We start from the raw sequence: 19,535 nt of genomic DNA on the forward strand, positions 1-19,535 counted from the left end.
GATGAATGAGCACAAAATGATAAGACTAAAAAGTCAGTATTTGAACTAATAAAGCAAAGTGCAGCTATGCTGTAGAATAGTGAACATGGTCCCTGGCACATAGTGGGCATTTAAACATGTGATGAATTAATGAATGACTTGACCTAATGTAATGTGATTTGTAGCTGTTACAAAGCCAAGTATATCAGGTGAAACATCTGAGTCAAAGGTAAACCACAAAAGAGCATGCAGACTCAAAGCATTTCATTCTTTCAAAGCATTCTTCACTCACCAAAGGTTAACATTCCTTTCAGTGAGCTATATAGGCATGGCTGAAGCAATGAAATTGAAACACTGATAAGAAATGTGATATTTCTGCTTCTTGAGACTGTATAACAAAGATACAAGTAAAGCAGAACATCTGATTAGAGATCTGTGTGCCCCAGGGGAAGGTTAACATAGCCATGGAAAATGCACCTACCATCGACCCTCAGCATCCTCATGGAGAAGCTGAATGACATCTCCATTTCTAATCAGGAGGTCTTCTGAGCCTCTCTTCCTGCAATCTGCTAGGGCTTTATATTTGCCTGGAGACTGTAAGGTTGTTTTGAAAAATGACATTACAAATTTGAATGCAAAACTACTTGCATAACTGCATGTTCTGTGACATAAAGACTTTGCTCTTTCCTCGATGGCAAATGTGGTTAGCTGCAGCAGCTTTGTAGGAACAAACATTGAACAGTTTGCGATAGCAAAAAAAAACAAAACAAAACAGCAGAACATGTGTTTATTTAACCTGAAGAATTCATTTTTATTTGTGAGAAGAGAATTACAGTGTGAACGACACAGAAAATAACAGAGCCCGATTAATTTAAGTTACATGAATAATAAACATAAATCCAGAAAAAAGCATGAAAATAGTATTTAAATACTGTTACTTGTAAATTACTCTCATAAAACACAATTATCTTGGCACATAAAAAAGGCAGTGGCCCTGAACAAAGATTTACAAATGTCCCCAAAAGGATTTCTGTGCTTCATATCATTTTGCACAGGTAAAAATCATGGGCGCAAAAGCTTAGTCCAATAAAAGCATATTAAACCATAATGCTGTGCTTTACTTGGCCTTAATCATTTTGCAGCTAGAATGTTAACTTAATTCATTAATAAGCTAAATAATCCAAGGCACACAGATTGCATTTGGTTACAAGGTAGACAGAGAAGAAATAATAATCGAGTCCAAATGTATTGTGAGATGTGAGTTTTTCCAGCACAGTATCTTAGACATTGGATATATGATTTTATAGAAAAAGAGTACCATAATTAAAAATGCTTTTTTAATATAAAAGGAAAGTTGTCTATATATGGCAGAAACCATTCACAATACTGTAATTATCCTCCAATTATATATAAGATACAATTTAAAAGGTTTAAAAAAAGGAAAGAAAGAATTATGCAGTATCGAGCCTTTGCACATCCAAAAGAATTAACCTGAAAATATTATCCGCATCACTTGGGCTGAACGTCTTTTGAGCAGTATTTTTATCAAATGGGCTGAGAAGCAGGCAGGAAAGAGCTACTCGCCATTCAAGAGAGTAGCTTCATTAAAACAGGACAGCCATCTCCGACTCGGGCTTCTCCAAGGGAAGCAGCACCCATTATTTCTTGGTTTTGACTTGATAAAGTGAGGCTAAAAGATAGCTCATTCCAACTCGCTTTGCTATTTAGTTTGGGTGTTATTTTATTGAGGGGTGTAGAATGCACTGTATTATCTTTGTATCTATTTTCCTTAGTAGCACAAGTCAGGGAATTCATGGGAGAAAGGAGAAGAGCTATTAGGGTTTTCTCCATTCCCGTCCCCTAAGATGAAAGCATTCTTTAATTTTGCATATTTGCTTTATGTTCAGACATGATAGCTGGAAAAATACTTAGTGAAAGCTTTCTCAGTTCTTGACCGTCCCTTCATAGAGCATAATTTACAGCAAACATTGAAACCCCACCCAGCTTCCCCTGGCTTGTTGCTCCCATCTGAACAATGACCCCTCCTGTCCTCAGATAATGTTACTTCAGGAAATGAAAGTTCTTTTCAGTGATTCTCAAGGTTGGGGGGTTCCCAGGGCCTGCAAGAGTCAAAGTTCTATTATTTGCCTTTTTCATTCTCATCCTCTCACAAGTCTACTAAGGCATTTTCAAGAGGTCACCAAATGTGTGATAGCACAACAGACTGAATGCAAATGCCAGTACAAGAATCCAGCTGTTTTTTCTGAAGTCAGATGTTAAATAGATTTGCAAAAAAAAATTTTTTTGGTTGCACCATGCAGCTTGAGAGACCTTAGTTCCCTAACCAAGGATCAAACCTGTGCCACTGCAGTGGAAGCACAAAGTCCTAGCCCCTGGATCATCAGGTAAGTCCTTTATGTCTTCATTTTTTTTTTGGTTGCAAAAATATTTCACATGCTACCCTTCTCACTACATTTCTTTTTTTGAAAAATGCAAATTCACTAAAAAGTTTGAGTACTACTGGTCTACACAACGAACTCTGGACAAATCTCTTACCAGCTCTGGGCCTCGGTCTCCTCCTGTCAGTTGGAGGGAGTAAACCCTGCCCTTTTTCTCACTAAGACTATGAATATTCAGTGTGAAATCATTTTGTCAACTGTAAATGACCATACAAATATGAATTGTGGTCATTGTATTATTGATGGAAAAAATATTCTGTTGCTTTTTTAAAGAAAGCATTCCAGCATCAATGCTATGGAGCTTTGAGACCAGAACTGCCCAACTGAATGTATTCCTCTGAAAAGCACCAAGGAACAGTGCACTACAAAAGCAATATTCCTACCCTCTACACTGGTGACTTCAGAAAACTGGAGATTTATCCTAAACAGTCCTAACTCCTTGGGATAACCCACTAGGAGCTTAATAACACCAAAAACTAATTCTTCTAGAAAACATTTACTTTTACCCTAAAGCAGCCTTTATTTTTATGGGGTGTTCCTTGCTCGAATATGCTAAGATTCGTAGCATTAGCATGTTTTTTGACAGTCTACTAAAATATATTCCCCAGATGAAATTAAATAGTTCTTAAATGTGTCATATTTATTTCCTATATCTAATCTGGAATCTATTCTAAGTATACCTGAACTTCCTGTTGTGCTCTGATTTTATTGCACATGCCCAGATTGAAAATAAAATAAAACTGAAGATAAAATTGGTCATGATATAAGACTTGGAATGATTGACTATCTCATTAACTTCAGTAGGGGCTCAATGTATGGCTCAAACAAGTTCTCACAGAGAGAAGTGCTTACTGAATGTTCACGGTAAGACTTATTTCAAGTCTTTTGGCCTTGGAACACCTCTAATAACCTCAAGGACACTGACAAAAGACTGCCCCTGTGTGCCTAATCTATTTCATCAATAAAACTGCTTGAAGAGTTTTTATTTATTTATCTTAATATGTCATTACTAACCATTAGAGGTCTTTCTTCTTCATGGCCATCATAAGAGGAGTAGAAATAGTTACTGGACCATTTCTCAGGTTCATCAGAGACTTTTGCAGGTGATGACATCTCAGTCCAAACTGTAAGAAAATCATGCAGGATGGCAGTTACCGGTACACCACAAGGAGAGAAGTAAAACCAATTGTAATAATCAAGGCTATACACTTCAATGGTCCAAGAATACTATCTTTTGTAACAAAACCTCCAATTGGGTTATACTAGTTTAGAATTTCTGATATTTCAGAAATATCTACACATCTTTAACTTTTTAGGATGGTTTCATGTTGGGGTTGGTGCAAGTTATTATACTCCTTATTACAGAAACGTCATCTCTTTCAAAAATTCTTTCTATAGCATTCTTCCTGGTCCCACTTTAATAACACTTCTAACATTCTACCTGGTAATATGGTTATTTTGGACTTATCTCTTTTATTATGCAAGGACCATGTGTTACACACTGTGTGTCTCATAAGAACCTGCCTGTAAGAGATGCTTAATTAATAAAAATAATTAATAGCATGCATTGAACTGATATGAATGAAGCACTTGGATGGGGCGAAGAAGTAACAGAATGTCATCTTGGCCACACTAAACTGTGAATGTAACCTTGAACAAGCCATGTCAACTTTCTCTGACCTGGTTTCCTCATCTGTAGAATGAAAGCAGTGATACTAGTCTCTCTCCTGATGGTTCAGGGGGCCACAGTATAGAGGACCTGAGGGAAGTGACCTGTAAATGGAGCTGAAGCTGAGCAAGGCTGTTGTTCCTGTTTCTCCTCAGCTAGTAGAGAAGTCTTCCAGATTGAGGACCATCAGGTTTAAGCACTGAGAATCAGGTACTCCATTAGCCATTTCTTCAGAGAAGTCTATTCTGTTGATCCCGGAGTTGTTAATGTGACCCTCTTGAATGCCTCTGAAGCACCTTTTACTTCCCTGTTATCACACTATCAAGTTGGATTTTCATTGCTTGTTGCATTATCTTTCTACAGTCCTAGCTTTATTGGGATAGCAGCTGAGTGTATCTCAATTAGACTATATGCCCAGAGTACTGTAAGATTCCTGGCAATCAGGCTGTTATGTTCGTTGAAGTAAACAAATTGTTTTAAATCCCTTTAAATGACCAAATGTGTAAAAGAAAAGAAAATATTCCAGTTGTAAATAACTCTTTTCTATTCATTACACCTATACTGAGTCACAAGTGCCTCCCTTGATGCAGTATATGTGTTCTATTCACCTCTGTATCCTGTGTAGAAGGGGCTTCCAAACTTAAGCAGGTGCCAGAAAGAATCACATGGAGAATTTGTGACATCACAGCTGGCTGGGTCTCACTCCTCGAGTTTCTGATTCAGAAGGTCCAGGATGGAGCCAAAGTACCTGCCTTCCTGACAAGTTCCCACGTGATGCTGATGCTACTAGTCCACGGACCACACCAGTCCACAGACCATACACAGACCACTCGGCAGTGCCCACCAGAGAAACTTGCATATATATACAAGACAGAGGAGCTTTCTAAAAATGGGTTAACTCTATTTTCTTCAGTATAAAGTGAATAGATGGAAAGATTTCTCAAAATAACAATGAGAGAAAACAATTTGCACAACCATGAATCCTCCCTTTAGATAACCATTATACATACCTGTATTTGCTTCTGCTTGAACTGATGTGATGGACTCACCGACCTCCACCATAGTGCTGATATGTCCCAACTCAGGTTCCTCAGCGCCTATAAAACCTCTGTGTTGCCCTCTGAAATAGTAAATATGTAAAAAGTGAGCTTTCTTACAGTCTAAGAGTAATAAGAAATTTAAAATGGTATTTCTTCCATTGATACCATGTGTTAAGAACATAATCTAGGGGCTTCCCTAGTGGCTCGGTGGTAAAGAATCCATCTGCCAATGCCGGAGACTTGGGTTTGATCTTTGGTCTGGGAAGATCCCACATGCCTCAGACCAACTAAGCCTGTGCACCACAACTACTGAACTTGTTGTGCTTTACAGCCTGGGAGCCCCAACTACTGAGCCCATGTGCTGCAACTACTGAAGTCTGCATGCCCTAGAGCGCGTACTCCACAAGAGAAGCCACCACAATGAGAAACCTGTGCACCGCAACTAGAGAGTAGCCCTTGATCACTGCAACTAGAGAAAAGCCTGCAGCACAACAAAGACCCAGCAGAGTCAAAAATAAATGAATTGTAAAAAAAAAAGAATATAATCTAAGAATCCATAAGCAGAGCTGATTTTCCCCTGTATTTAAGTCTGTGTGATAATAGCTCATAATATACAGAAGCTTATATCCTAGGATCAAAGCCAGCATGGAAAAAAATGATTCCCTTCTGAACCCAAGGCAGGTAATATTATATAAAATTCCTGTTGTATATTATATTGTATACCCAAAATTTGCTAGGAGGTATATCCTAAATGTTCTCACTACAGACACAGGAAAGGATAACTATGTAAGGTGATGGATATGTTAATCAGTTTGACTGTGGTGATTATTTCACTATATATATATATATACACACACATACATATATACATATATATATATATACACACACACAAATATTAATAAAAAAATCATAGGCTTCCCAGGTGGCACTAGTGGAAAAGAATCCACATGCCAAAGGGGAAGACCCAGGAGACACAGGTTTAATCTGTGGGCTGGGAAGATGCCCTGAAGGAGGAAATGGCAACCCACTCCAGTATTCTTGCCTAGAGAATTCAATGTACAGAGAAGCCTGGTGGGCTATAGTCCATGGGGTTGCAAAGAGTTGGACACAACTGAGCATGCATGCAATCACACAATATCAAATCATCAAATTGTACTCTTTAAATGTATACAATTTTAATTGTCAACCATACTCCATAATTTGGAAAAATATAAAGAACAACAAAAAATCACTATTGTTCTATGAACTTTTAACTTCAATGAATTAGATATATATATATATACATACATACATTATATGTATATATACTTATATATATGTACATATATATACTTATACATATATAAGGTATATATGAATGATGATTAAAACCTTAATCTGATTAATACTGTTGAGGTGAATCAGCTACTATAGAGTCAATACTGTCTGAAATGTAAAGACTTCTAGAATATATGACAAAATATTGAGTACTGTAAACCCTGGAAAATAAAGACTTCCACTGTGATTTTTAAAATGGTTCTCTTAAATGCAAATCAAAACCACAATGAGGTACCATCTCATGCCAGTCAGAATGGCTGCTATCCAAAAGTCTACAAACAATAAATGCTGGAGAAGGTGTGGAGAAAAGGGAACCCTCTTACACTGTTGGTGGGAATGCAAACTAGTACGGCCACTATGGAGAACAGTGTGGAGATTCCTTAAAAAACTGAAATTAGAACTGCCATATGACCCAGCAATCCCACTGCTGAGCATACACACCGAGGAAACCAGAATGGAAAGAGACACATGTACCCCAATGTTCATCGCAGCACTGTTTATAATAGCCAGGACATGGAAGCAACCTAGATGTCCATCAGCAGACGAATGGATAAGAAAGCTGTGCTACATATACACAATGGAATATTACTCAGCCATTAAAAAGAATAATACATTTGAATCAGTTCTAATGAGGTGGATGAAACTGGAGCCTATTATATAGAGTGAAGTAAGCCAGAAGGAAAAACATAAATACAGTATACTAATGCATATATATGGATAGAAAGATGGTAATGATAACTCTATATGTGAGACAGCAAAAGAGACACAGATGTATAGAACAGTCTTCTGGACTCTGTGGGAGAAGGCGAGGGTGGGATGATCTGAGAGAATAGCACTGAAACATGTATATCATCATATGTGAAACAGATCTCTGGTCCAGGTTCGATGCATGAGACAGGGTGCTCAGGGCTGGTACACTGGGATGGCCCAGAGGGATGGGATGGGGAGGGAGGTAGGAGGGGGGTTCAGGATGGGGAACACATGTATACCCATGGCTGATTCATGTCAATGTATGGCAAAAACCACTACAATATTGTAGGGTAATTAGCCTCCAATTAAAATAAATAAATTTTTAAAAATGGTTCTCCTAAAGCCTCAGATAAATCAACATACTTATCACCTGATCTTAGCTACCTGTGAAAGATGATGTGCAACAAAGAGAAAAAGAGCATTTTAAAAAATTTTCTTACTGAAGTATAGTTGATTTACAATGTTGTGTTACTTTCTGCTGTACAGCATAGTGAATCAGACATATATATACAAATATTCACTCTTTTTTAGACTCTTTTCCCATATAGGTCATTACTTACTATTGACCTGTGCTATACAGTAAGTCCTTGTTAGTTACCTATTTTATATATAGTAATGTGTATATGTCAATTCCAATCTCCCAATTTATCCTTCCTTTCTTTCCCCCCGGTAAACACAAGATTGTTTTCTACATCTCTAACTCTATTTCCACTTTGTAAATAAGTTCATCTGTACCATTGAAAAAGTATTTTTAATAAGTCTTTCAATGATCCCTACATCATGCAGATGCTGCATGGTGAATATCTGTGCCAAGGCTTTGAAATAAGTGTGGGGATTCTTTCGGCATATATGCAAATGTTCTATGGAAACTCCAACTTCTAGGATTCCTAGAGGCAGAATACAAGGCCAAATCTCTAAACCAGCAGCATAGCTATCATTTAGAACTGCTACCTTCCTCAAAGACTTTGTGACTGTGTCCAGGCATAATCCCTCCTCCCCGCCCCTGCCACCCAGGAGCCATACCTCTTCTCTAACTACATAGAGAGGCCAAGTCACCAGCATGTGGTCTCTGTCAAGGGACCACAAAGCTATGGGCCAGTATCAGCTGCCAGTACATCATCATTCTTATATCCCTCTTTCTCCAATCAGATTGAAGGTGTCCAGAAAATTTTTAAAGAGAAAGCCATGAGCTTAACTGCTTTTGCTACCAGCCTACATGTAACTCCCCCCCAGGAGAACAAAGCATTTATAATTTTATTTAAAAAATTAGCCCAAACTATTATTTTCTTTAACATCAGAGAAACAGTGGGATAACTATTAAGGACTATCAGGCTCCATGCCCAAGGATAGAACCCAGAAAATGATGTGTTTATAGAATTTGATGAGATATTGCTAAAAGGTATCTTTTGTCTGATAGTTTAATTACATTGTTTCATGTTACACACAGAAAACAGAAGATTGGAAGAGTGATATTTCTTAAAGAAGAATCACTTACTCGTCATTCTGCTGAGAAGAAAAATGATTCTGCTCTGTTAACTGATTATGCTGTTCTCGGTTCTTAACTGTGAAATAAAACAAAGCTTATATAAGCATCATTTGGAAGCCATGCTTCTTACTTCCTTGAGGACCAATAACCTTCACATGTGCATACACACAGACCTCAATCCCATTCTAGTTCACCTTCACAGACTTAAAACAGCCAGAGGGAAGGCCAGTCTGAATTCGGAATATAGAAAAGGATCAAACCATGCTGTATTTTATTCAAGACATTCAAGTTTATAACTAGCACCCCTCTTAGGCCAACATTACTAGGCACTGATTACTGAGTTCCCACACAGAGCTGCCTCATGGGAAGGACTTAGAATTAACACATTCAGATTGCTTTATCACTGCAAAACTGCTTCCCAGGCATTAGAGCTCATCTTCTACTGCAAAATTCATTTTCTGAAATAATTCAAACAGCTCCCTGAATCTTGATCTCCTACTAACGAGTTTAATTGTAAATAGTAGAAAGTAAATATCAGCCCCATTCCTTGTAAAAATTATCACAAATCTGAGACACTGAATTGTTCTTATACTTCCCGTTCTAGAGAATGCATGCTTGAATTTACCTGTCAAAAGTTCCTGTTGCTTCAACAAAATAGTTCTGATTTCTTTTAACCACATCATCTTCATATCTATATTTGAAGCCTAAAGATTTAAAAAATGAGGGAGGAGAAGACATGTTTCCTTTTTAAAAGGATGCTTTATAGTAAAACAAAGGTCATTATTATATTAAACATAATCTATATTCTGAACTATCATATTCTTACCCTAACATTTTGATTCTTAAACTTCCAAGAAGCAAATAAACAGCCATCAGATTAGATGAAATAATAGTCAAGACTAATTTGAAACTGCCCTTCAATAGTAATGCTTAGTGAAAAGTGAAAGTTACTCAGCCATGTCTGAATCTTTACAACCCCATGGACTATACAATCCATGGAATTCTCCAGGCAAGAATACTGGAGTGGATAGCCATTCCATTCTCCAGGGGATCTTCCCAACCCAGCGATCGAACCCAGGTTTCCCACATTGCAGGTGGATTCTTTACCAGCTGAGCCATTAGGGAAGCCCAATGCTTAGAGAAATGTGAAATATAAATCTCACTTATTCTTTTCTGTGTAGCAGGGTTTTTAAAATATATTTGGCAAAACTAATACAATTATGTAAAGTTTAAAAATTAAATAAAATTAAAAAAATAAAAATAAATAAAAAAATAAAATATATAAATGTTTTCATGTTTAATTTTAGTAAAACAAAACAAGCTCTATTGTTTCTGAAAAGACAATCTATTGCACAGAATTCCCTGGTGGACTACTGGGTTAGGACTCGGTGCTTTCACTGCTAAGGGCCTGGGTTTGATCTCTGGTTCAGAAACCAAGATTCAACATACCACACCGTAGTGCAGCCAAAAAAATTTAAAAACAATTGCTTGCATAGTTATCTTCCCTCCTTAAATATCCTCCCATTACTTACAAGATAAGTTTGTTAATACATAAGAAAAATCTTACATCTAAATCAAGCCAAGAGCATATATTTTTATGAATTATCTGTATATTGTCACCCTGCTTATTTGACTTATATGCAGAGTACATCATGAGAAACACTGGGCTGGAAGAAGCACCAGCTGGAATCAAGATTGCCGGGAGAAATATCAATAACCTCAGATATGCAGATAACACCACCCTTATGGCAGAAAGTGAAGAGGAACTAAAAAGCCTCTAGATGAAAGTGAAAGAAGAGAGTGAAAAAGTTGGCTTAAAGCTCAACATTCAGAAAACGAAGATCATGGCATTTGGTCCCATCACTTCATGGGAAATAGATGGGGAAACAGTGGAAACAGTGTCAGACTTTATTTTTGGGGGGCTCCAAAATCACTGCAGATGGTGATTGCAGCCATGAAATTAAAAGACACTTACTCTTTGGAAGGAAAGTTATGACCAATCTAGATAGCATATTCAAAAGCAGAGACATTATTTTGCCAACAAAGGTCCGTCTAGTCAAGGCTATGGTTTTTCCAGTGGTCATGTATGGATGTGAGAGTTGGACTGTGAAGAAAGCTGAGCACCAAAGAATTGATGCTTTTGAACTGTGGTGTTGGAGAAGACTCTTGAGAGTTCCTTGGACTGCAAGGAGATCCAACCAGTCCATCCTAAAGGAGATCAGTCCTGGGTGTTCTTTGGAAGTACTGATGCTAAAGCTGAAACTCCAATACTTTGGCCACCTCATGCGAAGAGCTGACTCATTGGAAAAGACTCTGATGCTGGGAGGGATTGGGGGCAGGAGGAGAAGGGGACGACAGAGGATGACATGGCTGGATGGCATCACCGACTCGATGGACATGAGTTTGAGTGAATTCTGGGAGTTGGTGATGGACAGGGAGGCCTGGCGTGCTGCGATTCATGGGGTCGCAAAGAGTCAGACACGACTGAGTGACTGAACTGAACTGAATGAAGACAGAGTTAAAACAAATAAAAAACATCAAGCATTGTCAACAGATAACAAGTCATGATACAAATACTTTTGAAATGGCTCTTAAAATGTTCTAATTTCTCTCCTCTTCCCTGATACAGGTTGAACATTATAGCATGTGTGGCCAGAGCTTTAACCACATTCTTTAGAAACAACGACCTCATCTGAACCATCATATCACCTTGTCTCATAATCAGGTCCTCTCTGAATGCTGAGCACAAGAGGAATTCAGCACTGTTATCAATCTGTAACTCTAGAAATTTGATGGGGACAGAAAAGCACCAGCCAAGCTCTTGGCTTCCAGTTCTTATTCATAAGTCTCCTGATGTAGCAGTGAAAACTTAAAGCCATAGAAAGCATCACAGACACATCTCAAGTTAAAAAAACTTTTGCCAACAGAAGTAACCTAAGTGTGCATCAACAGATCAATGGATTTAAAAGGCAGTATATATATATATACACACACACACACACACACACACACACACACACAATGGAATACTACTCAGTCATAAAGAGGAATGAAATTTTGCCATTTTCAACAATAGGATGGACTTGGAGGGTATTATATCAAGTGAAATAAGTCAGAGAAAGACAAATATGATATCATGTGTATGATATCACTTGTATGTGGAATCCAAAAAATAAAACAAACTAGTGAATATAACAAAAAAGAAGCAGATTCACAGATACAGAGAACAAACTAGTGGTTACCAGCTGGGAGACGGAAGTGTAGAGGGGCAATGTGGGGGTAGGGAATTAAGAGCTATAAACTATTAAGTATAAAATAAACTACAAGGATTTATTGAATCACTTGGGGACTATATCCAATATTTTATAATAACTATAAATGGAAAATAATCTTTAAAAATTATGAATCACTATATTGTATACCTATAACATATAATATTGTATACCAACTATATTTAAATAAAAGAATCAAAGAAAATTTGCTAACTGATAACATGTTTAACTGTATCACAAAGAATAATTATCAAATAATATTTAGGTGACCTATAGGAAAGGACTGAGAATTTCTGTAATGTAACCAAAATTATTTTTGTTTGCAAATTCAGACTTTTGTATCTTAAGGCAGGTAGAGTTTCTAGAACAATTCTTAAATGACCAACCTGGACAATATAAACTTCTTCCTTTCCAGCATTCCAGATTTCAAACTTGCGGTTATCTCCTTTTACATATTCAGTGATTCCAAGTTCATCCATCTACAATATATGTCATGATTTTTATGAGCATTTTATTCTGAAAATGAAGTTACATTAAATCTATTCCCGTCATACCCATCATATTCTAAATGAAACAGAATTTCTCATTTGTGCAAAATATACTTTTACATTCAAAAAATATGAAATGATGAATTCAATCACAGACCTGAATATTTATATGGTTTCACTGAACTATGCACTTATAGTACAGACTACACGTTCCATTCCAGTGACTGAAACAAATTGTTATAAATTTGAACATCCAAGTAGTCCACCTAAGATTGAATTCTGTTATAAATTAACAGTACACTATAAAAACGAATTGTGTCAAACACAGAAGTAAAAGTAGTTAAATATCAGTGAACAAGGTCATCCAAAACTAATTTAAATGGTTTATTTTTAATAATCATAGGCCAGATAAGTTAATCTCATAAATTATTACTTATGTCTATAGAAATCCTACATGTTATAGACATCCAATTTACAGGTCAGGCAGGAACCAATTAGCTACACAAAAATCCCCTCTATTTCCACCAATCTCTCAGCCTCTCTGGAAAATAAATAATCTGTCACGGGAGAGTGATGTCTTCTTGTAGCCAGGGAAACTTTGACATGCAATAATCCTTCCTTACCATAGTTTTTCTTCTCTTTCACATGATTGTGCAAAGCACAAACTTTTCCATTTTCTTTTATCCTGTGCTGCTAGTAGCTTGGTTAATTCCATTTTGAGCAATTTCACTCCCTTGTACACATTCTCTTTTAGTCTCCTTCTGCCTTCTTTTCTTTCAATTCTTGCCTAATTATCTAAAGGAATATCTCACACTCTGTTCCATTTACATGTGTCCCAAATGATCCTAATTAGAGCTGATAAGCATTAAGAGTAGTGCTTAGTGAGATCCCCATACCAAGAAAAAGAAAAGGGATTATACTTAGAAATGAAAAAGCCTGTGATATCTACCCTGAATGTACTCAGAAGTTACTTTCAGAATGATCAAAAATCATCTTTATATTCCTACTCAACCACTCTAACTAAACTACTTTTGTTCAAACATCAGGTTTTAAGATAAATAATAATCTCATATTCAAGCTCTATTTAAACTGATTTTGTTTCAATACATGGTTTTGTCCTAACAGCATGGTAAGATGGAAAGCCCATGAGCTAGCTAAGTGTCTTGGTGCAAGTTGCTTAATCATTCTGAACTTGTGTTGACTATAAAATAGGAAGAGTACCTATTTCATAGAGTTGATAGAAGGATTATATAGCATGCATTAAAGGCTTAGATAATACGATGAGTTTTTTTAAAGTATGAGTTTGCTTTCTCAGCTTCTCCTTATTTGAATAGCAACAGTTTTGCTATTTTTTCACTGCCTACATAAAGCACAGCATTATAGATTAAATAAATCTTTTGAGTTACTCTGGAAATCTAACAATTATCTCTATCAAACTATATTGTTCTTGCTCTTGTTGTTTAGTAGATAAGTTGTGCCCAACTCTTTTGCGACCCTATGGACTGTAGCATGCCAGGCTCCTCTGTCCATGGCATTTCCCAGGCAAGAATACTGGAATGGGCTGACATTTCCTTCTCCAATATTGTTCTTGCTGCTGCTGCTGCTAAGTCACTTCAGTCGTGTCCGACTCTGTGTGACCCCATAGGCGGCAGCCCACCAGGCTCCCCCGTCCCTGGGATTCTTCAGGCAAGAATACTGGAGTAGGTTGCCATTTCCTTCTCCAACGCATGAAAGTAAAAAGTGAAAGAGAAGTCACTCAGTCGTATCCGACTCTTCGCGACCCCATGGACTGCAGCCTACCAGGCTCCTCCGTCCATGGGATTTTCCAGGCAAGAGTGCTAGAGTGGGGTGCCATTGCCTTCTTAGCTCTAAGCAATTCACTACAAATGATCCACTGTAATACAATCTATTTGCAATTCATGGATTGTACATATTTTCTCAAATAATAAAATATAAAGATTTTATTGAAAGATTTTTAAGAATAGAGGCAGAGTTAAAGTTCTATCAGTCATATGATATACTATGTAATAAATAATATATATATAAAACAAAAGAACAAAGCTGATTCTATAGTTATACCGTAACTGTGATCTCTGCCTCATCCTTCACATTTTCATTGATGATTTCTGACAGCTGTGAATTTATTTTCTTTACTACAAAGCATTTTATCTGAAGACATCTTGCTGCATCAAGTACTCAGGGCCCCGACTTTTAAACTAATTTTCTGTCTTCAGGGCAGTACAATGATGTCAACTACCTTGTTAAAAAGTCTCCCAGTGGGTCAAGAACTCTGGGATTATAACCAATAACTACAAATTTTAAGACTTATATTTATGTATCTGGGATACATAATAGTTACCTCTTGAGTTAGTATTATTTAAAAATTTATCTTCATATTAACAAAACAAAAAATGCAGCAAGGCTGAACTGCCGTGAGGCAATTACAAGCAAGGTATTGGGTATAAAACAGTAACATAACTGTATCTTGAAAACAGTTTCTGGGATCAAAAAAGAAAGAAAATGAGGATTATATCAGAATACAATTTATAAAAATTGGCAATAAATGCTGGAGAGGGTGTGGAGAAAAGGGAACTCTCTTACACTGTTGGTGGGAATGCAAACTAGTACAGCCACTATGGAGAACAGTGTGGAGATTCCTTAAAAAGCTGGAAATAGAACTGCCATATGACCCAGCAATCCCACTGCTGGGCATACACACTGAGGAAACCAGAATTGAAAGAGACAAGTGTACCCCAATGTTCATTGCAGCACTGTTTATAATAGCCAGGACATGGAAGCAACCTAGATGTCCGTCAGCAGACAAATGGATAAGAAAGCTGTGCTACATATACACAATGGAGTATTACTCAGCCATTAAAAAGAATACATTTGAATCAGTTCTAATGAGGTGGATGAAACTGGAGCCTACTATACAGAGTGAAGTAAGCCAGAAAGAAAAACACCAATACAGTATACTAATGCATATATATGGAATTTAGAAAGATAGTAACAATAACCCTGTATGCGAGACAGCAAAAGAGACACAGATGTATAGAACAGTCTTTTGGACTCTGTGGGAGAGGGCAAGGGTGGGATGATTTGGGAGAATGGCATTGAAACATGTATAATATCATATGTGAAACGAATCGCCAGTCCAGGTTCGATACATGATACAGGATGCTCGGGGCTGGTGCACTGGGGTGACCCAGAGGGATGATATGGGGAGGGATGTGGGAGGGGGGTTCAGGATGGGGAACACGTGTACACCTGTTGTGGATTCATGTTGATGTATGGCAAAACCAATACAATATTGTAAAGTAACTAGCCTCCAATTAAAATAAATAAATTTATATTAAAAAAAACTAAATGGGCACAGAACATTAGTATGTATTTAAAAAGAACACACAAACTGAAGGATGTACATCAAATAAATTAGAATGGTTGCTACAGGGGTAGAGAGGAGATGAAGTGCAGAGGATAGAGATAAAAAGGAATGAAGGAATGAAATAAACAAGCAAGAACAAGACCTGCCAGCATGGTGCAGGTGTTATGATCATGGAGTTCGAGGCCATCTGCCTGGGTGTGACTCTATGCCCTTGGATGAAATATTCACCTCTCTGGAACTTGGCTTGCCTATCCTCAAATGGGGTTTATAATAATTCCTACTTCATATAAAGTTGCTATGTAGATTAAATGAATTAACACTGATAACATTTAAACAGCTCCTAGCAAAATAGCATGACGCATATATTTGTTACACTTAAAAACATAGATGAAAATAATAAACGCATGAACTAAGGAATCTGAAGAACTCGAATGTCTCCATTTGACTGACTGTGTGTGTGTACTTTAGGGCCTTTCCTTTGCACAGGAGCTGTCAACTTAAAATATAGCACGCAGTCATCATACAGCTGTCAGGCCATGAAATTCCAGCTTGATATGATGAAGTCAAGGCAACAGTTCCTTGAAAGTGCTTCCACGTTGATCCTCTCTACCAAGGGGAAGATTCTGAAACCAGGAATCCAAACTCTTATGTAACACACTGACTAGTCCTACCAGCAATTATTTAATTCCAGAATTTCATGTAAGCAAGAGGAAGAAAGCATAGTGAGGCTTATAAGAAATAGCTTAATTTCGATCTTTCTCTGTGAGCAACATCACCATTTTCCTAATAATGCTGGTCTCAATCCTTGCAGGCATCAGTGACTAATGTCTTTTATTAAGGACACTAGGTGTTACTGTGGAATCAAAGAAAAAACAGGCTGATTTTTTTCCTTCCAATGTCAGTTATTATTTATTTTCTGCATCTAGTAAGTCAACAAGCCTTCCTGTTTACCTGCCATGGAAATGTTTCTTGCATCTATCCCACCCTCTGTGTCCATGGTAACCACTGTTTGCATTCTCATGAACTGGTTACCACATACCAATCCATCCTCACTCTGATATACTTTAGAAATACTAAACTACTCTGTTAGTGTGTCCAATTTGTGATAAATTAAAAGTAAAAAAGAGAGAGAGAGAAAAGTAAAAAAAGAAAAATCAGTACAAGCCAGAAATAGTCCATTAGTAGTAACTAGGTCACTCTACAAATAAAAAGTGAATCAAATGGATTTGGGTCCAACTAGTCTATGAAGATAAAGTACCTTCCTGGGGAACAGATATACAGAGAGCAGGAAACCTGAACCCTGTTTGATGTCGATTACAAACTCTTGATTTTCAACCAAAGTTTATTAGAGACATAAAAGACCCTTGGAGATTTTAGGGGCTTGGAGATGGGTGGCTAATATCAAAAGAGCAACAGGACATTTGTTATGAAAACAGTGAGAGTTTTGAAGAGCCATAGCTGTGGGTTCAGCAGGGAAAGTAGACCATAGGAAAAGATCAGAGACCTAACTGTGGTTAGGAATTCTGTCAGGAAGAGTATACAGTTGTTGGCATCTGGGAAGAATCAAAAGCAGGGTCTGCTTCTCAGGGGGCCTCCTGACACAAAGCCCTCGTGCCTGCTCAGGACATATGGCCCATCCCCTTTATTACCACTGCTGGATATCTCATCAATTCTCAACTTGCTAACAACCAAGAAACAACAGGCTCATGAGAAATAGCCAAAATGATAGTGGCTGGGAAGTTGAGGGTAACAATTTTCTCCATTTTCCAAATTTTCTTTTCTTTTCTTTTTTTTGGTCACACTGCACAACATGTAGTATCTTCCTTGACCAGGGATCAAACCTCTGCCCCTCCCAGTGGGAGCTCAGAGTCTTAACCACTGCACCATCATGGAAGTCCCCAAATTTTCTTTAACAAATGCTATACTGCTTTTACAATGTAGAACTTGAAAGATAAAATTAATTAGGTGTGAAAAAAATCAAATTTGCCAATTACAGACTCCTGTGGATTGGAAGTTCCTCTTCTCAAATGTCAAAACCAGCTGGGAATGGCACTGAATTGCCAATAACTTCCTCACACAATACTGCTCTCATTTGAATACCAAACTAACTGTAGGACAGAATGGTGGTTTGGGTTATGGGAGAGAAGAAAGCAATTTCTAAGGATCAGACAGGACAGGTGTGGGCAAGATTCAGCAATAGGTGGCTTTGGAACACCCAGGAAGAGAGGGGATGGAGGAGGAATATGATGGGAATATGCTAGACATAGATCTGGTAGTCCAGTGGTTAAGACTCTGTGCTTCCAGTGCAAGGGGGCCACAGAATCAATCCCTAGTTGGGGAACTAAGCTGAGTGGCGAGGCCAAGAAAAACAACAACAAAAAAAGTGATCCATTTTTTAATTACATTGAAAAAAAAAAGGAAAAAACTCTTTCCTCTTTGACTCTCCTGTGTGATAAAAAGTCCTTGCTACCAAGACCAAGAACTCCACCTGGTGTCATTGGTAAGACAGGGCAAATGGGGGAGCCTGGGTCTCTTCCTGCACCAGGCAGGACACTAGGGCGCCCCCTTGAGGAATGCCTGGGACTGAAGTGAGAGAGGAAGAGAAGGTTACATTCTGCCCTTTCTGGTTCTCACTTCAGGCAGACAAGTTCTGCTTCACCTGACATCTCTATATGACTCCTACTTAAGGTTTCATGGGTGAGAGCTTGAGAAATGAGTAGAGAAGGGGGTCAAAGGGTACAAACTTCCAGTTGTAAAATAAATAAACCCCAGGGATGAAATGTATAGCATGGTAACTATGGTGACCATGATTAATAATACTGTACTTCATATTTGAAACTTGCTAAGAGAGTAGATCTTAAAAGTTATCACAAGAAAAAAAATGTTTTTAACTGTGTGGTGATGGATGTTATTTGTGGCGATCATTTCACAATATGTACAAATATTGACTCATTACACTATATACCTGAAACAAATACAATGTTATAGGCCAATTATACTTCAGTTTAAAACAAAAGATTTTGTTTAGAAAAAAATATACAAATGTGTGTGAGTAAAGTATAAAACCCAGTCATCTGAACTGAAAAAGTACACAAATTTGAATACAATATATGCATACACGAGAAACTATTACATTATACAATTCAAAAGGTCTTACTTTCAAACAGTGCTTAAAACTGTATGATGGGTATCGATCACCACCTTCTCCACTTTCAACACGCCTTTTACAAAATACGACGGCTTTTTCATACAGGAAAAGGTGCCGCTGCATTGGTTTGAATCTAGCAAAATCCTTCATCTTTGTAGTACCTTTCTTGTGTCCAATCCAAACACTGAACGCACCCTGCATTATCATCTTGCCCAGCTCATTTAAGTTTCCCTGGAACAGAAAACCTCAGCTCATTAGTACAGGGCAGAAGGGCATTCAGATCTGACAGCATCATTACAGTGTTTAGTTTAAGCTACTAAAACCCTGAAGCATAATTTATAGTTTTAAAAGTTTCATTCATCATAACTTTTCACATGAAAACATGCCATGTGTCAGCCAGTTACAAAATGACTGTGGGACTGGGAGATAGAAGAAACCTTCTTTTCCCTGGCTTCATGTCTCCAATGTGGAGGTATTTCAGCTGGGCCAACTCTCCCCATGGCTTTCTCAGTCCTGATTGGCGAGTGAGCTCTTCCAGT

General features: G+C 37.6%; 1 protein-coding gene across 8 annotated transcripts in view; it reads right to left on the reverse strand.

Moving 5' to 3' along the window:
* Positions 1 to 19,535, reverse strand: part of MCF2 (MCF.2 cell line derived transforming sequence) — a 125,404-nt gene that overhangs the window by 7,046 nt on the left and 98,823 nt on the right. For 6 of the 8 annotated variants that reach the window (XM_070784608.1, XM_070784606.1, XM_070784605.1 and 3 more), the window contains 7 exons: positions 19,006 to 19,227; positions 12,362 to 12,454; positions 9,329 to 9,407; positions 8,713 to 8,779; positions 5,118 to 5,227; positions 3,453 to 3,562; positions 461 to 573 (listed from right to left, as the gene is read on the reverse strand). In XM_070784608.1, coding sequence (XP_070640709.1) covers positions 461 to 573; positions 3,453 to 3,562; positions 5,118 to 5,227; positions 8,713 to 8,779; positions 9,329 to 9,407; positions 12,362 to 12,454; positions 19,006 to 19,227 — 794 coding nt within the window. Of the gene's footprint in view, positions 1 to 271; positions 368 to 460; positions 574 to 751; positions 2,100 to 3,452; positions 3,563 to 5,117; positions 5,228 to 8,712; positions 8,780 to 9,328; positions 9,408 to 12,361; positions 12,455 to 19,005; positions 19,228 to 19,535 lie in introns of those variants that run through there. The other 2 variants (XM_070784607.1, XM_070784609.1) reach the window with 2 other exon arrangements.

Source organism: Bos indicus, chromosome X (genome assembly GCF_029378745.1).
Source record: "Bos indicus isolate NIAB-ARS_2022 breed Sahiwal x Tharparkar chromosome X, NIAB-ARS_B.indTharparkar_mat_pri_1.0, whole genome shotgun sequence".
In the NCBI taxonomy this organism is placed as follows: Eukaryota; Metazoa; Chordata; class Mammalia; order Artiodactyla; family Bovidae; genus Bos; species Bos indicus.